We start from the raw sequence: 20,662 nt of genomic DNA, 5'->3' as shown, positions 1-20,662 counted from the left end.
GCTCCTTGATAACCAATGATTGATTGTTTTGCTCGTCACTAGATGACGCGAAAAGAGGCTGTGATTGCTCTCGCTTCCACTAGAACACGCTGCAGGCAGCCGCCGGAGCGCGCAGGCCACGCGCTCGCGTGTTCCCTTTCATGAATATTGGCACTGTGCAATAACCATGTTTTCTTCAAAATAAACTATCTGCGAGTGCAGCAGTTCCTTTTGTGACACATGTAAACACGTAAACGTAAACATCAACATGTAAATATGGCCACGTAAACATTGCTCTCACTGAAGCTGCACATTTTTTTTTTAAATTTTCACACTGTAAATTTGGCCGCATCATTCAGGGACGGCCTCGGACGGGAACGTGGCTCAGACAAAACTCCATTCAGCCCTCGTAGTCTGCGCACTCCTTCACGTTAAAGCTCTCGCCGAGATAGAGCCGCATGTAGTCCAACACCTTCTTGATCTGCTTCAGGCGGCTGTGCCGGCCGAATCTGTTCAGGGATGCGCACTCGTTGTCATGGTCGTCATAGTCGATGTCGTACGCAGCAACGCCGAGCTTCAAATCGGGGAATCCATCACCTTTTGAAGAACATAGCTGCGCACGTTGAAAAGAGCGTCACAGTTTCGTCTCAAACGGGAGACAGTGATAGCGAAAAAAAGACGTTTAACTGCGTCAAGTGAGGTTTGTATGTGTGGTTATGAAGAGCGAGAATTTGACAATGACGCTACATCGACGAAAGGAAGTGCAGGCATGAAAGAAAGACGCTCACCTCGCATCTGGGTTAGACAAGCTTGAAATAAATTTTAGGCCTATCTAAATTACTTGGAAACTGAGCAACTCTTCTGTCTGTACTCCCATGCGTCAATCTAACCCAGTAGCAAATGAACGGTCTTTCCTAGCTGCAATCTTTTTAGTCGATGCAGTTTCATCGTCAAGCTTTCGCTCTTCAATACCACACATGTCTCACCAACCAGGTTAATAGTTCACGCTTTAACGGTTCGCAAAGTTTTATAGCTTATATACATCCTCCACAGTAGTTGTGAACATTACCATCTGTATTAAAGAGGCCCTGACAAGGCCACTCATCTAATTGTGGTGGTTTTCAGTGAAATATAAGAGTGGAGGGTCGGTTGTGCCTGTAGATGGATGAAACTTGTACTGTAAAAGAATATATTGTTGCAAAGTGCGGCATAAAAGTCATCGGCTATAAACACTGCCCACCACCGGCCAACGCCATTTTGCCAAGGCGTGTGTTGAGTCACGTTCTTCACGAAGTGGAGCCGTCGTCTGCTACCTAAAATTGTCAGCCGCTGCAGACCAATCAGTCTTCTATGCCAAATTTAAGAAAGCTCTAACAGCTGACCACAAAACAATATCGTTGGCTGGAATACAGATGATTGCAAAGCAAGCGGCTTGTTACGTCACGGCTTACGAGTATACACCGCGGTTGTCAATACTCTCGAACCACTCAAGTGTTTATAAAAACGCTAGCCATAAATGAAGTTCTCGACCAAATGCACTGAACTTTCACCAGCTTGTTCGTTAGCACCTCAGGTTCGACCATTATAACGCCGATTATGAGCGAATATTGGGTGTCATGGCTTCTCTAAATAGATAGCCTTAGCCAACCCATCAAACGCATTAATTGACCATCGGCGTCAGTGCACACACAAGTAATGCGAAAAATGATCATATGACGATGCACTCATGTTGGTCCGATACATTAACATTTTTCTGAACATTGTTGTGTAGCATAGTGGTTAAGGCACTCGCCTTCGGAGCGGGAAGGCCTTTGTTCAAACCCGAGCACTGAAGCGAAACCTTGCATTTACTTTACGTATATTTCTTTATATAGTGACGTATGTTTTATGTGACAAAGCTACAGACAGCCAGCTAGCTTTGTCGTTGAGTAGGAAAGGAAGGCTCGCGGATTTGAGTGAGACAGAACTATAACAAAATCAAAAAACACAGGCCAATCATAAATGCAATACAGAGAACGTGCGACGTACACTGAGAATGGCGGTGGTGGTATAGTGGAGGAACAAATCGCTTACCTTTACAGCCAGTGCGTCCTCGTTGTCGTAGGCTAATGCACGCGTGGAGCCCGGGGCGTGGCAGAGCACGGAGGCGTGGTCAATTGAGTAAGTAAGCTGATATGTGCTCTTGCCATCGGAGCGCCCGTTCGGGCACACCTAAGAACAAGGAAAATGGTACGACAGAAACAATGCATGGGTAAGATGTTGTGCTCCCAGGAAGTTTAATTGGGCCCTGCTATAATGTACCATGTAGGATAATACTCGAATGGTTTTTACGGCCGCATATATATATATATATATATATATATATATATATATATATATATATATATATATATATATATATATATATATTGCATTTTCTGCGTCATATACTCAAGAACACCTATACAAGTCAATAATTAATATATAGCACTGTGTTTTCTGCCTTTGCCCCGCCACGGTGGTCTAGTGGCTAAGGTACTCGGCTGCTGACCCGCAGGTCGCGGGATCAAATCCCGGTTGCGGCGGCTGCATTTGCGATGGAGGCGGAAATGTTGTAGGCCCGTGTACTCAGATTTGGGTGCACGTTGAAGAACCCCAGGTGGTCAAAATTTTCGGAGCCCTCCACTACGGCGTCTCTCATAATCAAGTAGTGGTTTTGGGACGTTAAACCCCACAAATCAATCATCATTTTCTGCCTTTGCCCTGAATGTGCCTTCTTTCGTCCAAGTCCTTTGTCTGCGCTACCACCAATCATCATGCTGACATATACACGACGATTGGCAGAGTCGGGCATAGGAGCATTTTACCGTGGTTGCCGTGGTGTGCTGCGACGTGCCCGCGGTAGCTCTCTCGCTTTACAACTTAGTGTCTGTCATTGTTTTATCGTAGTAAACGGTGGTGTAAATCGGCGTTTTTTGAGCCTATAATCCCAAACATTCCTGGTGTTTTTTTACACGTCAAAAGCCATGCCTTGATCATGATCGCAATCACATCGTGCCATTAATTTAGGGTTGCAGGAATGTAGGACAGCTGGCGTTTATCGCACCAAAACCGAAGTACATAGACCTGCAGTGGTTCGCCTTCGCCCAGGGGCGACCATGGTGGCAGGGATCGAAGCCGCGACTATAGCGGTCGAGCCCAGTAATATTTGTACCACTGCAGTGGCGTTATATGGCTGGTCCTGCGCATCTTACGAAGCACGTCCATGTTCTTGACATCAGTCGCACTACCAGTGGGATGCCAACCGCCACCCCCGCCAGAAAATTTACAAATTTGCTTGCGTACAGATACGCGCACGCATACAAACGCATGCACAAGTATACACAAAGTATAGTTAAACCCTGTTCCCCCCCCCCCCCCCCCCCCCCCCGGAAAAAAAGGCTGGCTAAGCCCCTGCTAAATAACTACTGAACGTTATTTTCGTTATAATTTTACCTCGTTCTTCCTTACCTCTGTATAGCTGCCGAATGAACCAGCGCTCGGGTCTGACACACACCGTTCGAAGAAGTCCACCCTGTCGCTGGAGTGTAGCACATTCCAGCGTCCTTTCAGGGTAACAGACACCAAACCTCTGACGCCAGATCTTTTCGAGTACATCTCGTTGACAGCGAAAATCGCTGTGCCCTGCAGAGTAGGCACACACGCAGAACGTCTCTGGTAGCGTAATGTTGCCGATACGTGGAGATGCTTAGGCATATTAGTATTTTAGTAACCACCGTATTCTAGAATGTGCCTTCACTCAACACTTCACCTTCACTTGAGAAAGCCGATGGAAGCGCCATCTCTAGGCAGGAAAAGTCACTGCATATCAGTTATAATTTGCTGCTATTCTTGAGTAGCACAGCGTCATTTCCAGCCGAGAAGCGGCGCAGTGTGCAACTCTCTCAAGTGAATGGTAAAAGTCGAGTCAAAGAGCGTTTGTGAATACGGGGGCAAGTCTTTCCAACACCAATCGAGACTGAATCACTGTGAATTCATTGGTCTGTCAGCTCAGGTGTCGCTTCAGCGTTCGTAAGTACTATTGTGATGAGGAGGACTTGCTCTTGGGCTAGTTAGTGCTTGCTCAAATTGATAATGTAGCTCAAAAAGAAAACAGGCACGACGGACACACAGAACCACACAGAACCACACACCACAAGCGTTGTGGTGTCTTGTTGTGTGTGTCTGTCGTGTCTTTTTCTTTTTGAGCTACATTATCAATTTGTATTGTTGTGGTATTAGGTATTCGAGAAGCTAGAGGGTGGTAAATATGATGTTACAGGACTTAGTGAGGTTAGGAGGACAGATGAGGCCTACAAAGTGCTACGGAAATATAGCCAATAACATAGAGTAATACTATAGGAATAATAAAAGGGTGGTAGGTATCAAAATAAACTCGATAAGAAGTACAAGATGAAGGTAGTACAGGTCTACGTGCGTAAATACAGCCTGAATACAGAGCTTCTATGAAGACGTGAAATCGGCAATGAGTAAGGTAAACACAATGTACTATACTAATGTGCGACTTCAATGCCAAGGTAGAAATGAAGCAGGCAGGACACCAGGCAGTAGAGGATTATGGCGTTGGTACTTGAAATGTTGGAGGATATTTATTAGTACAATTTGCAAAACGCAATAATTTATGGATCTGGAATACCTTCTACCGAAAACGAGTGAACCGTTAGTAGACATGAAGGAACCCTAAAGACGAAAGTAAAAAGGAAGTAAGCTTTATACTGAGTGCACACCCAGGCATCGTGCAGGATGTGGAAATGGTTGGCAAGGTACGATGCAGTGACCATAAAATAGTACGTTCTCGAATTCGCCTTGACTTGAAGAAGAAACGACAGAAACTGATACGCAAGAAGCCAATCAATGAGCTAGCACTGAGAGGAAAACTACAGGAATTCAGAGTCTCGCTTCAGAACAGGCATTCGGCTCTTATTGAGGAAACCAACCTTAGCGTAGACGCAATGAATGATAATCTGACGAGTATCATTACGGAGTGTGCAGTGGAAGCTGGAGGTACGGTAGTCAGACAGGACATTCGCAAGCTGTCTTAGGAAACGAAGAATCTAATTAGGAAGCGTGAAAGCACGAAAGCCTCAAGTGCAACAGACAAAATAGAACTGGCAGAGCTTTCAAAGTTGAATAATAGGCGTAAGGTATGCGATGTGAGAAGGTATAACATGGAGAGAATTGAACACACTCTGAAAAACAGAGGAAGCGTCGAAGCAGTGAAGAGAAAACTTGGGATAGGCAGAAATAAGATGTATCCATTAAGGGACAAGCAAGACAAAGTAACTACCAGTATAGATAAGATAATTAAAATAGCGGAGGAGTTTTTTAACGCTCTGTTATCGCCAACAGACACGAGAAGCGGAAAACACCAACTAGTGACGAAAAAAAATCGTTGAAGCAGGTGATTCGTAAATGACTGTAGCCTCCAGATCACACACACACAAAAAGAAAAGTGGAATTTTTTTTTTCGACTGTGCACCGATGGGACGTGACAGCGCTGTCTGTATAAACCCATGTTTTGGCTGGAATAAACATTCCTGCAAATGGCACAGTGCATGTGTCTGACTTCTGCGTCATCATATTCGCAACTTTTATGTATGATCTCACTATTGCGAGGTGCAGAGCGGACACTTCTCGATGAACAGAGGTTTTAGCAGTGTTGGCAAGTACATATTGTAAGCACCAGCGTCGTCGTCTCGTAGCTTCATCGATCCGGAAGATCTTCATTAACCTCAATGATAATCTCATCGAGTTGCCGCACGCATTAAGCAACTCACACGGCCGAAAATATGAGGAATTTGAGCGCTGGACACCTCACGGTACGCTACTTAAGTACTTACTACGCGATGTTACCATCACTGTTTAAGCACCCTAATAACTACACCGACGACAGGGTCTCAGTTCTTATCCGGAATGTCACTCCAGCCTGCAGCTGAATGTACTGTGCACGAAGAATGCCTCAGACGAAAATCACGCATGCGCAAGAAGGGATCCGCCGGCCGTTCGGCAATGCTGGCGTTTGCGGGCAACGGGCAGCCTGCTCAGCGTCCACGGCGAGAAAGGAAACCCTCCTCATTTGTGATGGAGTGGCACTCTCAAATCCTCCTTCCCCTCTCACCCTCACATACTACCCTTCGCCTTCGTTTCCCTTTTCCTATCTTGTCATTCCTTACCCGACAATACTATGCCTTACCCTCCCACTGTCCTTCATCATCACCTCTGTCCTCCTTACTCTCACTTCTTTTCCTACACATTTGTTATACTACACACTGCTGTGCTACTCTTCAGCCTCCCTCTTTTGCTATTGCTACTCCTCACGCTAACTTTCTTTTCCAGCCCACTTGCTGTACTCTACTGCACGCGGTGATACTAAGCTTTAGCTATCCCCTTCTCTCTTCTTACCCGTCAATGCGACTTCCCTTTTCTACCTCTTGCTATGTTATACTATACATGGCCACGCTATGCACTAACCACTTCCCCTTTTTTCCCCTTACTTCACACTCACTTTTCTTTTTGGCTACTTTTCTGTGCCATTCTATATCACACATTGGTATGCTATTCACGGTCTTGTTTGCGTGAAAAAACAGGCGATTACAGCATCTGCCTTAAGGTGACATTACACGCAACAACAGCGCGGGCCCCAAAAGTGCTCGGAATTTTAGTAAGTTCACTTAGTTAATGTAAGGCTACAAGAAAGTCCGCGGGAAGATACGGGACGAGTCTTTTTCCCGGTAGCGAAGCTGCACTCTCTGCGGCAGTTCGGGCTGTGCTCCTGACTCTGTCAGCTGACTCGCCGATGCACTGATTGCGTGTTGCACCCTTGCTCGCTCACGAAGCCATCGCACCTTCGGATTAGCCATCTGAAGCGGCGCTGCTATCGGGGTCAACTGTACTTACTACGTGAGTTCCGAAGTCCTCTATCTCCTTCTTCTGCCCGTAAGAAATTGTGCGCATCGATCTTGCTTTGGATTTCTAGGCGGCTTTCCAAGTCGGCTGCGCGTTGGTTCGGGCGCATGCCGAGAGAGGCGGACCAAATCATTCCCACTCTATTTTTTTCTATCTCCTCTTATTTTTAGCCCTTTCCTACTTTTCTTTCTCATTATCCCCTTCCCTCTGTATAGTTGCTGAGGTGACCTCCTATGCGTGAGAGACAGTTACGACGTGGCACTTTCCTCTTCTTTTTTCTTATTCAAAGCCCATGCACAAAGAAGCCGCTACTGGTATTGAAAATGACGATCTTGGTTACGTCGACTTTCTCATTGCGCATATAAAAAAAAAGGAAAATAGTGCCTACCAGATCGTAGTTGTATTCCTGAGCGATATCTTCCCCAGGAATGTCAAGGGGATGACGAGTCGGAGGCATGACGGCGCAGTTCCTGACCGTGTTGTCGCCGTATGGATAGTGGCCGATGACTATGAATATGTACGGTGAGAAGCCGATGTTACTGTTTTCGAGATAAGAGAAATAACGAGCCGTTAATTAGTTCACATCGATTGGTATCCATAATTTATGCGTAAGGTTGAAACTCAATTTAACGAAATGATAATCACACTCGAATTCTATCGCTAACTCGCAAATTACGTAACATTGAGAAATTACGAGACAGTAAAAAACAACAACAACAACAGGAAGGTGTTTTATGCCGGAGCCCAACAAGACTTCAGTGACGTCAGTTCCTTCACAGAAATGACGCTGGTAATGTTCACACAAAAAAGATTACAGAGAAGAATTGGAAGCGTAGAGGGCATGTAAAGATGAACACAAGAAAGAAGTCTGGGCACTACAAACGCCGTCTCAATATCGAAGAGGCGCAAAGCAGCTTGCAAAAGAAAGGAAAAAAAAACTGATGTGTGCCTTTTGAATTGATAGTAGGCGTTTGTGGTGTCTTCGTTCTTGGGTATCGCGTTTCCCCGCCCTGTCCTAAAAAGAAATATGAGTTATAGCTGATATGCCTGTTATTCTAAGAAAACGTTTTCTTCATACAGGTGACCTGGGTGTCGAACCTATGACCTCTTTTTTCACAGTTATATGTCGGGGCACTCTACCTACTGCGCTACATACACGAGGCTGTACAAACGCACTTCATATTTCTCACACCTCCACCAGTGAAGCCCCAGCGGGAAGTGGAACGCTACGATCAGTCTCTCGTGTTCCTGAAAGGCTAATAGTAAACGCATGAACAGAGGAATGGGTTACCCTGTTAATGGGGAGCGTACACCTCACCGTATCTACTCTAAAATGATGGCGCTTTGAAGGAGTGCAAATCGAGAACCAGTGTTTATTACGCGCCATGTTTGCGCAGGATCCGCCATAAGCTGTATCCAGGAGTATGTTAACTACCACCACTACAATGATCGAGGACACGGGCGTAAGTCATCGACATGGAAATGCGCCAGCAGTAGTCAGTGTTGATGTATACCAAGGTACATACATATTAGACGGTGCAGTAGAAGAGTGAGTATTTTGCTCCATGTGACGGCAGTAAGTGAAACTCCTACAGGAAAATGCACTCCACGGCAAGTCGTTTCACTCGAATCTCGGTTAATGTTCGCTTGCAGCGTTCAAAGGCAGCCATCTTTTTGTCGATAAAGGCCAACAACACGACTTCCGTGATGCCAATATGAGCGCTATCGGGCGCTTTACCACAAGTGTCCATTGGAAGGTTTCCATCGTGTATATTGCAAACCTTTTACAGCACCACCTGTATCACCCACCAGCGCTGTGCATTTGCTTGACTCAGCACAAGGAAGTCTCCCTTAGCACAAAAGGACGTCTTAAGTGAGCTCATTCTCTTCAGTGAGGAGATAACTGTGTTCCGCGCGGTATCACGATGTAATGGACGCCTCACAAAGGTGTTCTGACTAGCGAGATGGACATACATTCTTCAAGGTTGTCCTAAAGGGCCAGTTATACATGATACTGCAATTTCAGTGCTTGTGCTTTTTTTTCCTCCGCATCAGGGCCGTTTTCGCGCTGTTTACTGAAGCAACATTTTCCAAATGTAACTCGATGCATACCTACATATACTCGAAAGTATCTAAGATGCTAACGTGATGCGCTTCAACATAGCGATACTGCTCAGCACTGGTGGGAGTTGAACACCTTCACTGTAAAAAAAAAAAAAGACGTTCACCCACCTGAAGTCGATGGCGTATTGCAAGCTCCAGTCCAACTCTGGATCAGGAGCAGCAAGTGCAGTGACAGCGTGGTTCCCCAGCTGTTTCGGCATCTGAAGCAGGTCGTCTATGTTCTGCGAAAAAAAACGAAATGCCCGGCGGATTCTCGCAGGCATGGCGTGATGCTAGAAGCGAGCGAAATACGCCTACCTGAGAGCTTTAAGGAACTTGAAATAACGGTTTCGGTACAGCGCGCAAAGGACCAAGACAGTATATAACAGAAGGGACGCGTACGATTGTTGACTTACAAATGAAAAAATGAATAAATATCATTGTAAAACACATGAAAGTTAGAGGAACGCAACAAAACGCATTGCCTTTGTGTAGAAGTCTTAAAATGGTCGCGGAATTAACATCGCGTATATCACCTACAGCGCACGTGCTGAGCATATTGAGAAGCTTTTGGTCCGTAAGAGACAAGGGTGCTGGTCTTACGCATGCCTCACTTGATGGGTTAACGTGGATTGCATCTATCACATGTGCAGTTGCCTGGTTATTACGTTTTGACGATAGAGCTGCATAGGCACAAAACTGAACAGCCGCACGTCTGGCAATGCGATGCAGGATGCGAAACATTGGGATTCGTTGACCAAATATTGCGCACTCTTACGACCTCGTATGACCACACCTTTGTAAAGCGGAAACCTGCAAACAATACTGCGCTTGCAAGGTACGCAATACGTCATACCTAAACATGCTACATTGGCCACTACATTGAAACATTGGCACCTTAAGGACTTTTAATTCTACTGCACCTTTTTGAATTTCATGGTCATGGTGCATTACTCCACTTTATCAAAGTCACTGTAAGGCGAGCGCGAGATTTAAAAGGCGTGTTGGCAAAGCCTTTAGTGTATGCGACCATGACACAGTAGATTGCATGCTGGGCATCTAATGTCACAGACCGAAAGGTCGTGCGTTGGACTCCGGTTAATTGAACTGTTTTCTCTTTGCCATCTGAGCCTGCGTATTTTTTTCGTGACGTTAATACGTCACTGAATAATAATACGTTAATAATACGTTAATACGTCACTGGTGGGTTCCGGCATAATGCACTTTTGTGTTAAAATAAAGAGCAACAAAAAAAGCTGCTCGCTCCGCCATTCCCCCAGGTTTGCCAAGCTGCAACGATTTATTGATACTGGTGAGGTGGAACAATTTAAGGCGATGACATCAAATCAAAGAAAATACCTTGAGGGTGACAATTGCAGCTCTTGTTTGATTGTACGGCGAATTGGAAGGAGGGTCGAAAATCCCCACACTGAAGATTCCCTTGTCCCAGAGAGGTTGCAGTGGACTTGGCTCTTTAATCTTCAAGTCTTCTTCCGCCGACGGCAGGTAGCTACATGTAGTGACATGCGACGACATGAGCCGAGATATTGTCAGACCAAAAAAAAAAAAGTAATTGGTTACCAGTGGACTATTACACGTATATGTCATTGAGGGACGCAGGGCTATAAAGTTCCGAAAAAGTAATCGATTGTATTACAAAATGCATAAACATGTAATTGATTACAAGTAATTGGTCACTTGTAACGCGTTACGTACAAGCCTGCCAAATTGCAAGCTGCCTACTACTGCTCTGCACGAACGCCAACTCACTTGAAGGAGAAGCCAACTCCCAGGTGCGTGCCTCGGTAAGCGGGGTGGTTGTTGATGAAGTTGCTCAGGCTCTTGCTGAAGGTTGCCTGTCGCGAGAGCATGTTGCGGCCGTCCTTGTAGAGCGAGTCGAAGAAGATGTAGTCGCAGAGGCCGTCATCCGGGAAGGCGTCCGCTGTGCTCGCCCTTTCTCCCATGATACAAACCATGGGCATCCTGTCCACAACTGCATTCCCCGTTACCAAACGTGGTCGGGAATCATTCATTCATTCATACAACCATCGTCATCATCATCATCAGCCGCAGCAGCAGCATGACTACGCCTACTGCGGCACAAAGGCGTCTCCCACGTTAGGGCATAATGAGCCACTGATATTCCCCGTCTATTGACCAATGGAGAGTTATTTACTCATGACGCCTCGTGAACAGACTGCTGGATGCCATAAACTGTGCCAAAGATGGCGACTGTGAGTAGAGAATAATTTTCAGAGCTTTTTCAGTGGTCTTCCAAGGTTCCCAAAACCTTACAGATGTCGAAGTTTAGTTAAGCTGTTGCAGTTGTGGACGAGTCAACAAACACGTAAGTGCGATTATTTTTCTAAATTGTGCCGTAATGACGGAGCTCAACACGTTTTGCAACCTAAAACCGCTCTCATTGTTTTTGCTGTTGCGAGTTTTGTGATGTTACGTGATCTAACTAACGTGGCTAGTTACGAGATTTTAGCCACGTGACTATCATTACGATATTTTAGTCCCGTGACTAGATGTTGTGGGATTTTGTTATGTGACTATAGTTTTTACGCAATGTTAATGATTTTACTGTGTGACAAGTTGTTACGAGATTCTACGTGTGTAGTTGCGTGAACTCTTGTCACTTGATGTAGCGGGGTTTTAGTCCTGCGACTAGTTGTTACATAATGTTACGCGATCTATTCTGCCTGACTTGATGTAACGTGATCTTACTTACGTAACGAAAAGTTAAATGATGTTATGGGGTTTTAGTCACGTGACTAGTTATGAGATAGCAAGGGATTTTAGTGGTGTGACTATAGCACTGACTTACGTGACAATGAGTGATTTTAGTTTCGCGATTACTTGTTTCATGATTGAAAGGGTTGAGATTTAGGCAAGTTGCTGGGTATTAATTTCAGAAAGTGTTAACAGCGCATAGATCAGTGAGGAAAGGACAAGACAACAGAGGCAAAGAACACTCTTCGCCAGTGTTGTCTGATCTTTTCCTAATCGTTCTATGCAGCGTTAACACTTTTTTAAATGTTTCATTATGTTACGTGATCTCAGCCAAGTACCACATGTTAAGCGATTTTATGTGACTTTAGTTGTGTGACTACGAGTTTTCCTGCTCTCTTTAATCTACGTGCCAGATTAAATATTCCGCGGCCGAGTTCGCACTTGGATTAAATATGTTGGCTCTTGGATTAAATGTTAAGCACATTGAAGAAATAGTTAAGTACTCAGATTATTTCAATGGCGTGCGGATTTTTTAAAGCTGGCACTGATTAAAATGAGCGCGAAACCTGTGGGCGGTACTTGGTGCTACGTGAGTTTTAGTGAGCATTGCCGATTCTTGATGATGATTTCCGTTCGCACCACCTGGATTTACGAAAAGCTTAGTTCGTAAGCGGCTATTTTGTAAACAACTCACTTTCTTTAGGTGTGGCAGGTGGTACGTAAGGTGCACTGGATGTCAGAGGCGGACTGGTAGGCCTTGTGCTGGATGGTGGTGGGAGAGGTGGCCGCTGGTGTCGATGTTGAACTGTTGGGCCTCGTTCGATGTCCTGGCCATAAAATGGACCACCATGTTTGTGGCCTGGTTCAGTGGCCGGTGCCCTGCCCCCTGCAGACACGGATGCCTTCTTCGCATTTCTGTCCAGGCAAACACATGCATGAACTTGCAAAGGCTACACGTATTCTACTCTACATCATACATAAATATACATCTGCGGTGCGGGGCCACACCAACTGTGTTTCACATTACGTGGGAGTGTACACTATACAATGAAGAACACCTAACATTAACAACACAGGGGAACAATGGGGGACACTGCTGTCCAGCTCGGCCTTTGATGATCAGGTTTGTCTGATGCAACGGGCAGAGAAGATGGCAAGGGCCAGCGGAGCCCTGGAACAAGGGGTTCGACAAATTGCATTGCTACGCGTTATGCACAAAGTTTTTTTCTCTCTGTATCACAGGGGCGACTCGGATAATAACGAACACTGAAAAAATGGAGAAGAGTGGCGGTTAGCTTGGGTCTGCTTGAACATTGCGCAAAATACACTTCGGGAAAAAGAAAGAAGCAAAAGAGAGGGAAGTTTGGCGCCGAATGTCACAGCATAGGTAAGAGCAGATGGCGTTGCAAGGCCCATCTTCCCATGCATTGCAACGGCTGCGAATGTGAACTATGCTTCGTTCAAGTGCCGATTCTCGGCAGAAGAGACCAACTGCTGAAGAGTTGTTGCAAGCATTATATATTTAAAAAGGAGAGCGTCTGATTGCATCACTGACACATCTATGACTCTGTATTCCACAGAAACGTCTTTTCTCGATAACATGTTATTTTGACCATGTCGCCTTTTGTCATACGTTGGCTGTGCACGCATAAGCGGGAATGTCTACTTTTTTTATCATACGTTTTTCAGAGTGGAATTAAATCGTTGACAGTTCGTCGTTTCATTTCTCTTTCGCACGAGATCTATTTTGTGCCACATTCAAGCGTACTTAAGCAATAAGAAAGGAAAAAAATAGGCCAACACCTGTTTGTAGCACGAAACCACAAGGAAAAATTTCCCGTACGGATTTCTCAGAAAGAAAAGCCTCTCAATTACCGAAAAAATATTCCTGGTTCCTGGACCAGGACGAATGTTTTCCGCGTCGCTCCTCCTCAACTGCTTCTCATCCTCACATCTGTCCTCACAATCTCTCCCCTTTCCTACCCCCTTGCTCTACTATACTACTCCTCCAAGACAATACCATGCTGTTCCAGCACGCCTTCATAGTCTTGTGGTTAAGACACTCTTCTTCGTATTATGGGTACCCAGATTCGGATTTCGCATCGCCTATAATCTCCCCCAGAGAACGCAAGCGCGTGAAGGGGAGACAGAAAGTTAGGTGGGTAGATGAGATTAGAAAGCTCACGGGTATAATGTGGCAGCAGCAAGCACGGGACCAAGTTGACTGGTCGAACGTGGAAGAGACTTTTGTGCAGCAGTGAGCGTAGTCAGAATGATAATGACGAAGATCTAATCTCGCTCTCATAATATCTCTCGATCGATTTATATCTTTTAGGGGCGAAGCTCCTCAAGGCGTGGGTCTGTCCATTCCTTGTATGTATGTACGTATGTATGTATGTATGTATGTATGTATGTATGTATGTATGTATGTATGTATGTATGTATGTATGTATGTATGTATGTATGTATGTATGTATGTATGTATGTATGTATGTATGTATGTATGTATGTATGTATGTATGTATGTATGTATGTATGTATGTATGTATGTATGTATGTATGTATGTATGTATGTATGTATGTATGTATGTACGTATGTATGTATGTATGTATGTATGTATGTATGTATGTATGTACGTGACCGCTTATAGTTCAATTTTTGCCAACAGCTCACTACTTCGTCCTCCCATTAACATCCCATTACGCCCCATCACTAATCCACCACTTCACCGACCATAAAGCAAATACTGTTGAGATGCAGTCAATATGAAATGCAAGATGGTTGTGTACTTGTATTGAGGCGCGCGTTAAAGAACCATAGATTGTCCCACTGGGTCCATCCCTTGTTTGTACGTGACCGCCTATAGTTCCACCTTTGCAAACTGCCACCACTTCGTCCTTGCAAACATCCCACATAGCCCCATCACCGATCCACCACTTCACCGACCATGAAGCCCTTTTAATAAAGGGGAAATGGAAGTGACGCGTAGCTACCACTTACAAATAATAAAATTTCTTGTATAAATATATAGTGTTTGTCACGTCTTTGGTGATGTAGTGGGCGATATTCGTGGATGGTTCACAGTTTAGCGATGAAACCCTCTAGCGCTTCACCCCACTCGTCGTCATTCACTTCGTGGATATGCTGTGATTTTTTTATCTCTCTCTGTGCTTGTCGTCTCGTCCAGTAGAGGCATCGCATCTAACGCAGGAGCAACCTGTGCCCGCGTTTTGGAAGAGAAGTAAAAATTGGGGATGAAGAGGAAGACAAAAAAAAAACTGGCCCCATATCTTCGTGTTTCACTGCAAATGTTATCGAAATACGATCTTCCGTCAGGAGGGAATGAGTAAAGCGTTTATTCGGTGTTCCGCGCTGAGTGAGACATGAGCCCCATCTAGCAGTAATTCCAGAAAACAAGAACATGGCCTCTGATATTGCCAGTGCGCGATGTGTGTGCGCAATCTCGGAAGCCATAATTTGAAGAATGCAAGGTGATGGGTAGTTGACACAACCGCATCATTTTAGCAAAGAGTAGAAAACGCCCACTTTTCATGCATGGCGTTGCATTGTTAGGGATGCGTAATAAACTCTGCGTTCCTTTTAATTACATATCTATGTATTTTATAGTATAAAGAAACACGCCACGGAGTGGCGTGTTGAAGTTAGGTCTTAGATACGTGCAATATTTCTTTTTAATCGACAATATGCACAACAATGAACGCCGAAATCAGATCAATATTGGCGGGCGCTGCGGATGTGGTTAGATTTTAGTCGTTTCAGGCGACAGACAAGTCGACCGACAGACACACTAAAGTTTTTCCGTTCAAGTATCCCAAGAAAAACTACCATCCTTGAAAGCAAAAGCACGAGACGTGAGCAAGAGGCAGGTGGATATATCACTGGAACTAACCACCGTATTCAGAAATGCACTTTGATTTTAAATTGACTCGTCACCGCCTTAAGGGCAACACAAACGCGCTTCGAGCACTTCGAGTGTTTAGGTGGTGCCAAGGCAGCACAAATGCGTCTCAAACGCTGCCTCGAGGCGTTGAGAAATCAAGTTCAAGTCAAGGAGCGTTGCTGAATGCTGGAGCATGTTTAAATAAACAACAACAAACAAACAGTAACGCATGGCGAATTGTCACCATTGCTACGTGAAGTGAACGATAAATTAGTACGCTCTCAATTAGCTTGGTAACAACTGTAAATGCATTGAAAAAGTGGGTCTTATGGCAGTGCTAACTGGCACGGTGCTAAAGAAAAAGCTTTATTATTAGGTTTTGGTTACAACGACTTTAACTAACATGTTCTCAATTAGTATTGTGTTCATACTCTATCTCAAAGTTTTTATTTAGCCACGCCTTAGGAATGTGAAGAAGAGGGCGAAGGGAGATTGACTGACTGATTGATTGATATGTGGGGTTTAACGTCCCAAAACCACCATATGATTATGAGAGACGCCGTAGTGGAGGGCTCCGGAAATTTCGACCACCTGGGGTTTTTTAACGTGCACCCAAATCTGAGCACACGGGCCTACAACATTTACGCCTCCATCGGAAATGCAGCCGCCGCTGCCACCGGGATTCGATCCCACGACCTGAGGGTCAGCAGCCGAGTACTTTAGCCACTAGACCACCGCGGCGGGGCGGCGAAGGGAGCCAGCGGCAGCTATAATTTCAGCGCAATCGCTTCGGTGGAGCTAGTAATCTGTTTTTTTTTTTTTTGCGTATTCTAAAGCTCCTCCTGCCACAACCGGGGACACGATTGCGACATCGTCGCCAGAAATGTCACGATCCCTGTTAACCACAAGTGTTTTCTGAATTGTGAAATCTCCGCCTGTTAGGCGAGGCGCTGGAAAGAGAGCGACAGTGAATCAGCAGCAGCACGCAGAAAAGTTTCAGGCGTGAGAAATGGCAGCTCACCAAAGCGTTCTATGAGGAGCACAGCTGCGACGGACGTAGCGACGAGAAGGCACGTTATCGTGCACAGCACCACTGTTGCGAGCCACAAAGTGTTGCTACATAAAACAAACAGAAGTGACGTCACTTAAACGTAGATTTACCCATACCGCTCAAGAACAATATATAGTAAGCATGAGAAAGAAAAAAAAAGAAAAAAACAACAACGTAACGAAAATATGATACAAAGTTTTACCACTCCAGTATGTTTTACTCAGTTATTTCTGCACCAGTTTGTTTAGATTAGGCAAGTTAACTTTTTGCTGTACAATACATCTGATTATTCCCACTCATGCATGTGCTCCGATTTGAGCCTGCAGTATTCTGTAAATCAATAAAAAAAACGATGCTTCGCGTCCCAAAACTACGACATTATTATGGGAGAGGCTGATAAAGGTGCTTGTTCTGATTTTTTTGTTGTTGTTAGAAACCACCATAGGCCGGAAATATCACTCAGTCGCAGACCTGGTCTGAGTGAGCGTGGGTATGCCGTGTTTTGGAGATTCTCAGTCTCAGTGAGTCGTGTTGACGAGAATTTCAGTGTATCTAAATCGGGGGGGGGGGGGGGGGAGAGTCCGTTTGAGAATATATTTTATTGGTGATTCCGAATCCGAGTAAATCAAAAGCACATGTTTTTTTTTTTTTTTTAGAGCACTGCCTTTTACTGGTGAGCTTCAGCTCCTATTGCCGAACTATGGACCTATATACTCATCCCGAGCCCTACTTTCAACCTTATACCAGCTTACGTTTGTACTCAAGTCTATTCACACATATCTAAGTGCACTAGCGTTCACACGCCTTCTCAATATTTATTTACGAGTGGTGTGGGTCATGGAGGCGGAGGGGGGGGGGTGCTTTGACGTTTCTCGCACACTCTTTCACGGGAAGTCCTGAATAAACATATCGTGTATGAGTCAAGTACTTTATAAAAATGTCCCGACTCGATAGAGGGCACTGACAACTCGTATTGGAAGGCACGTGACCAAGAGGCACAATACAGCAGAGCACCGACAATGTGGGATATGGACGTTAAAGAGCATTTACAACACGACCGAACAAGCTAACTTTATGCTTACGGACCATGAGTCACCTTATTCAGGCTCACTCATACTCAGGCCGACCCATGAGTCTCAGTGAGTCTGGCTGAGTAAATATTTTGGTGAGTTTGAGTGGGACTAAGTCTGGTTGCGCAAAAGTTTTGGTCAGACGGACTCCCCTCGTGAACCCCCAGAGCAAATTATATTTTCGAAGGAATATGAGTGAGCTCGGATATTTCTGCTGACGTATATAAACAACCAACGAAACCAACTGACAGTTTAGCAAAGAAAAGCATAAAATACATTATTTGTGTTCTTTGGCTGCAACTGTGACAAATGGGGCTGATATAAAGTGGTTGAAAAATAAAATTGCCCCATAGGGGCCATCCGGATAACGCATGTGATTCTCTACCAAGCGAGCTACAGTGATCGTCGGTTTCTCGTCCACCTTATTGGATATTTGTGGTATAAGTAATCCCAGGACTGCTAGCAGGCCCCTCTCTCTGCCATGGCAGCGAGCGTGGAACACTCTATTGAAAATACCAGATGCCCTAAAATGCAATCAGTATGTTCAGTATGTAGTGTGAATTCAGGGTGTACTTACGAGGACTTTTCCTGCTTCTTTTCTGTGGGATGTTATGAAAAAAAAAAAGGCAGCGAATTCGCCGCAAAGAAAAACGCATTGAATTTGATGGCAACAAATCGGAATGTTGCACGAAGTACAGATAACAGCAAACAATTTTAGCATGTGGTGTGCCTCCAGTCAACAAAAAAGCTATTCTTGCCGTTTCAACGCAAACTGATTCATTCATTTGTGGGGTTTAACGTCCCAAAACCACCATTTGATTATGAGAGACGCCTCAACGCAAACTGAGGGGCGAGAACAGCTCCCACGAAGTATGGGCCGTCTGATCCCCGCCAGGATGAGGTACACGCGACCACACCTCGCCGCATAAAGCACGCATTTGTTTTTAGATAAGCGACGCAGTCCGGATATAAGTATGAACCACGTACAATGCTCTATCAGGAAATAAGGGCGTTGGGTATGCGTGGAATGCAAGCGCGTTGGGCTCTACAGCTGTCATGGTTTCCTACCACAATGGGCTTGTTAATATTAATTGCAAAGAGCGGCCGCCTCCATCACAAAATGATGACAATCAAATTGATTTAATTGAGTAGTAACGTTAATTAAAGTGAGCGTTGGATGCTAACTTAAAATAACATAGAGCGTAGGAGAAGTGATATGCAGTACATGCCAATAGCTTAGAGAGTTTGATTACTGTGAAGATAGCGACCGTAACAGTGCTACGTGCGCAAGGACACTGCGCTTCTTATAATTAGGATACATAGACGTCCTGCACATGCAACTTAAAGCATGACTAGAGTATAAAGTTGGGCATGTTGGTAAGACATAGTAGATCGACGTAGCGCATTTAAGCGGACAGAAGGGAGCGTAAAGCGCTCCCTTCTGTCCCTTACCTTGTCCTATGTTTCTAAACGCGCTACGTCGATCTACTATTAACGCATGACTCGATGCTTTCACTTGCGCAACATTTTGACATTTTGTTCGGCTCTCTCGTATCACGGAGGCATGCTGTAACACCGGATAGTGAATGCCATAGTTGCCGCCATGACATGTGGCGCTAGTTACGGGGGTGAAATAACGAACGACTAACAAGCAAGCAATATATGTCCTCTGGGATTTCGCATGTATCGCCCTTCGCTGAGCTTAGAAGGGGGATTATTTGAGTGTGACTTTCGAAAACGGTACAGAATCGCCACGAATACATTCCTGTCGAAGGTTAAGGACATGAAGCTAAAGCAAATAAAAGCATCAGTTCGGAGCCAACAAGCTACAGAGCGCACGATGGCCACTTGATAGTTTCTAGGTGGACAACAACCACTTTCGGCAGTACGACCATGCTTTTCGGGTGCTTGAAGGTGGACTCTACTACCGGTATTCCGGTACACGCAGAGCTTATTACGTGCAGCGGAACAGCAGGCAGACTAGCACGCCCTAATGTTTCATCGTATGTACCCGATGCGACTGCCACCAGCTCGACAGGCGCCACCTGTCCTAGGGCTTCCGGTGGTACATCAGCTGCCGGCTCGAAGACCGGGACGAGAGCCAACGGTTGCTCGTAGTGCATGCTGGGAGTGAAACTAGTCTCCTGAAAATGGCAAGTCCGCAGCATGTTAGACTGTTTAACACTTTAAGAGGAAATCCTTGCAGCCCACTCGGTAACAAGACGAGAGACATGCATTTAGGTACCTAGACGTTCTCAATCCAACTCTTTTACGATGCCATGACGCATGAGCCTTTCGCCTATCGTAAAAATCCTGAAACATGACTTCATTTTGTAACGCTGCGTTTTGGCATTACCAGTTGTCCCGTTTTCGATCTAACTCTTCTTAAACTCCTTAGGGCAGCCCAGAAAAAAAAAAGTGGATTTGCCGTACTTTTGTGACGTCAGTAAAAAGCGCTTACCGGAAGCGTCAAGTCTACGCCTCCTCTATTTTTTTCCAACGTCACTGCAAAGGCTCGCTCCGCAATATATATATGAGCCATCGGTCAGCCATAATTCAAGGAGTTTCAGCAACGGGGCGACACCTAAAGGGCTGCGTGTGTTACACATGCGTCCGTCAAGGCTGATTTAGTGAAGTGGTTTCATTGCTGTCTCGATGGGTTGAACACGAATGAATGATAAGCAACGCTGAATTAAACAACATATTCGGATCTGCCTTATTGAAGCGAATACGATAAATCTCAATGTGAGTAGTGTTGATTCACATTCGCTGTAAACAGATAAGTATGCCTTATGCAAGTCCTGCAGTTAAAAATGTGCAGTGAACATGGACCTTTTACACTTTCACACGTACAACAGAAACAAGAGTGTCTATTG

General features: G+C 45.0%; 2 protein-coding genes across 2 annotated transcripts; both read right to left on the bottom strand.

Annotated features, from left to right (window-relative positions):
• Window positions 1–254: 254 nt before the first annotated feature.
• On the bottom strand, window positions 255–3,630 carry LOC142766804 (uncharacterized). Its single transcript, XM_075868024.1, has 3 exons — window positions 3,469–3,630; window positions 2,053–2,190; window positions 255–592 (listed from the first exon to the last, which is right to left on the bottom strand). The coding sequence occupies exons 1-3, from the start codon at window positions 3,613–3,615 to the stop codon at window positions 380–382; spliced, it is 498 nt and encodes a 165-aa protein (XP_075724139.1). The 5' UTR covers window positions 3,616–3,630; the 3' UTR covers window positions 255–379.
• Window positions 3,631–5,896: 2,266 nt separating this feature from the next.
• On the bottom strand, window positions 5,897–11,010 carry LOC142767133 (uncharacterized). Its single transcript, XM_075868353.1, has 5 exons — window positions 10,798–11,010; window positions 10,387–10,537; window positions 9,157–9,269; window positions 7,313–7,463; window positions 5,897–5,959 (listed from the first exon to the last, which is right to left on the bottom strand). Exons 1-5 carry the CDS (start codon window positions 11,007–11,009, stop codon window positions 5,897–5,899), a joined length of 690 nt encoding a protein of 229 aa, XP_075724468.1. The 5' UTR covers window position 11,010.
• Between the last annotated feature and the right edge of the window lie 9,652 nt (window positions 11,011–20,662).

This window comes from Rhipicephalus microplus, chromosome 7, assembly GCF_043290135.1.
Source record: "Rhipicephalus microplus isolate Deutch F79 chromosome 7, USDA_Rmic, whole genome shotgun sequence".
Lineage (NCBI taxonomy): Eukaryota > Metazoa > Arthropoda > Arachnida > Ixodida > Ixodidae > Rhipicephalus > Rhipicephalus microplus.
This window is presented reverse-complemented; position numbering and strand designations above follow the sequence as displayed.

What these genes read in the sequence shown, in the direction of transcription:
- LOC142766804 (XM_075868024.1), bottom strand. Translation starts at nt 3,615, where the DNA reads ATGTACTCGAAAAGATCTGGCGTCAGAGGTTTGGTGTCTGTTACCCTG. An exon ending in CATTCGGCAGCTATACAGAG is followed by an intron (nt 2,191 to 3,468) that starts GTAAGGAAGAAC and finishes CCTTGTTCTTAG; the next exon opens with GTGTGCCCGAACGGGCGCTC. An exon ending in AGGACGCACTGGCTGTAAAG is followed by an intron (nt 593 to 2,052) that starts GTAAGCGATTTG and finishes CAACGTGCGCAG; the next exon opens with CTATGTTCTTCAAAAGGTGA.
- LOC142767133 (XM_075868353.1), bottom strand. Translation starts at nt 11,009, where the DNA reads ATGCCCATGGTTTGTATCATGGGAGAAAGGGCGAGCACAGCGGACGCC. An exon ending in GGAGTTGGCTTCTCCTTCAA is followed by an intron (nt 10,538 to 10,797) that starts GTGAGTTGGCGT and finishes CACTACATGTAG; the next exon opens with CTACCTGCCGTCGGCGGAAG. An exon ending in CAATACGCCATCGACTTCAG is followed by an intron (nt 7,464 to 9,156) that starts GTGGGTGAACGT and finishes TCTCGAAAACAG; the next exon opens with TAACATCGGCTTCTCACCGT.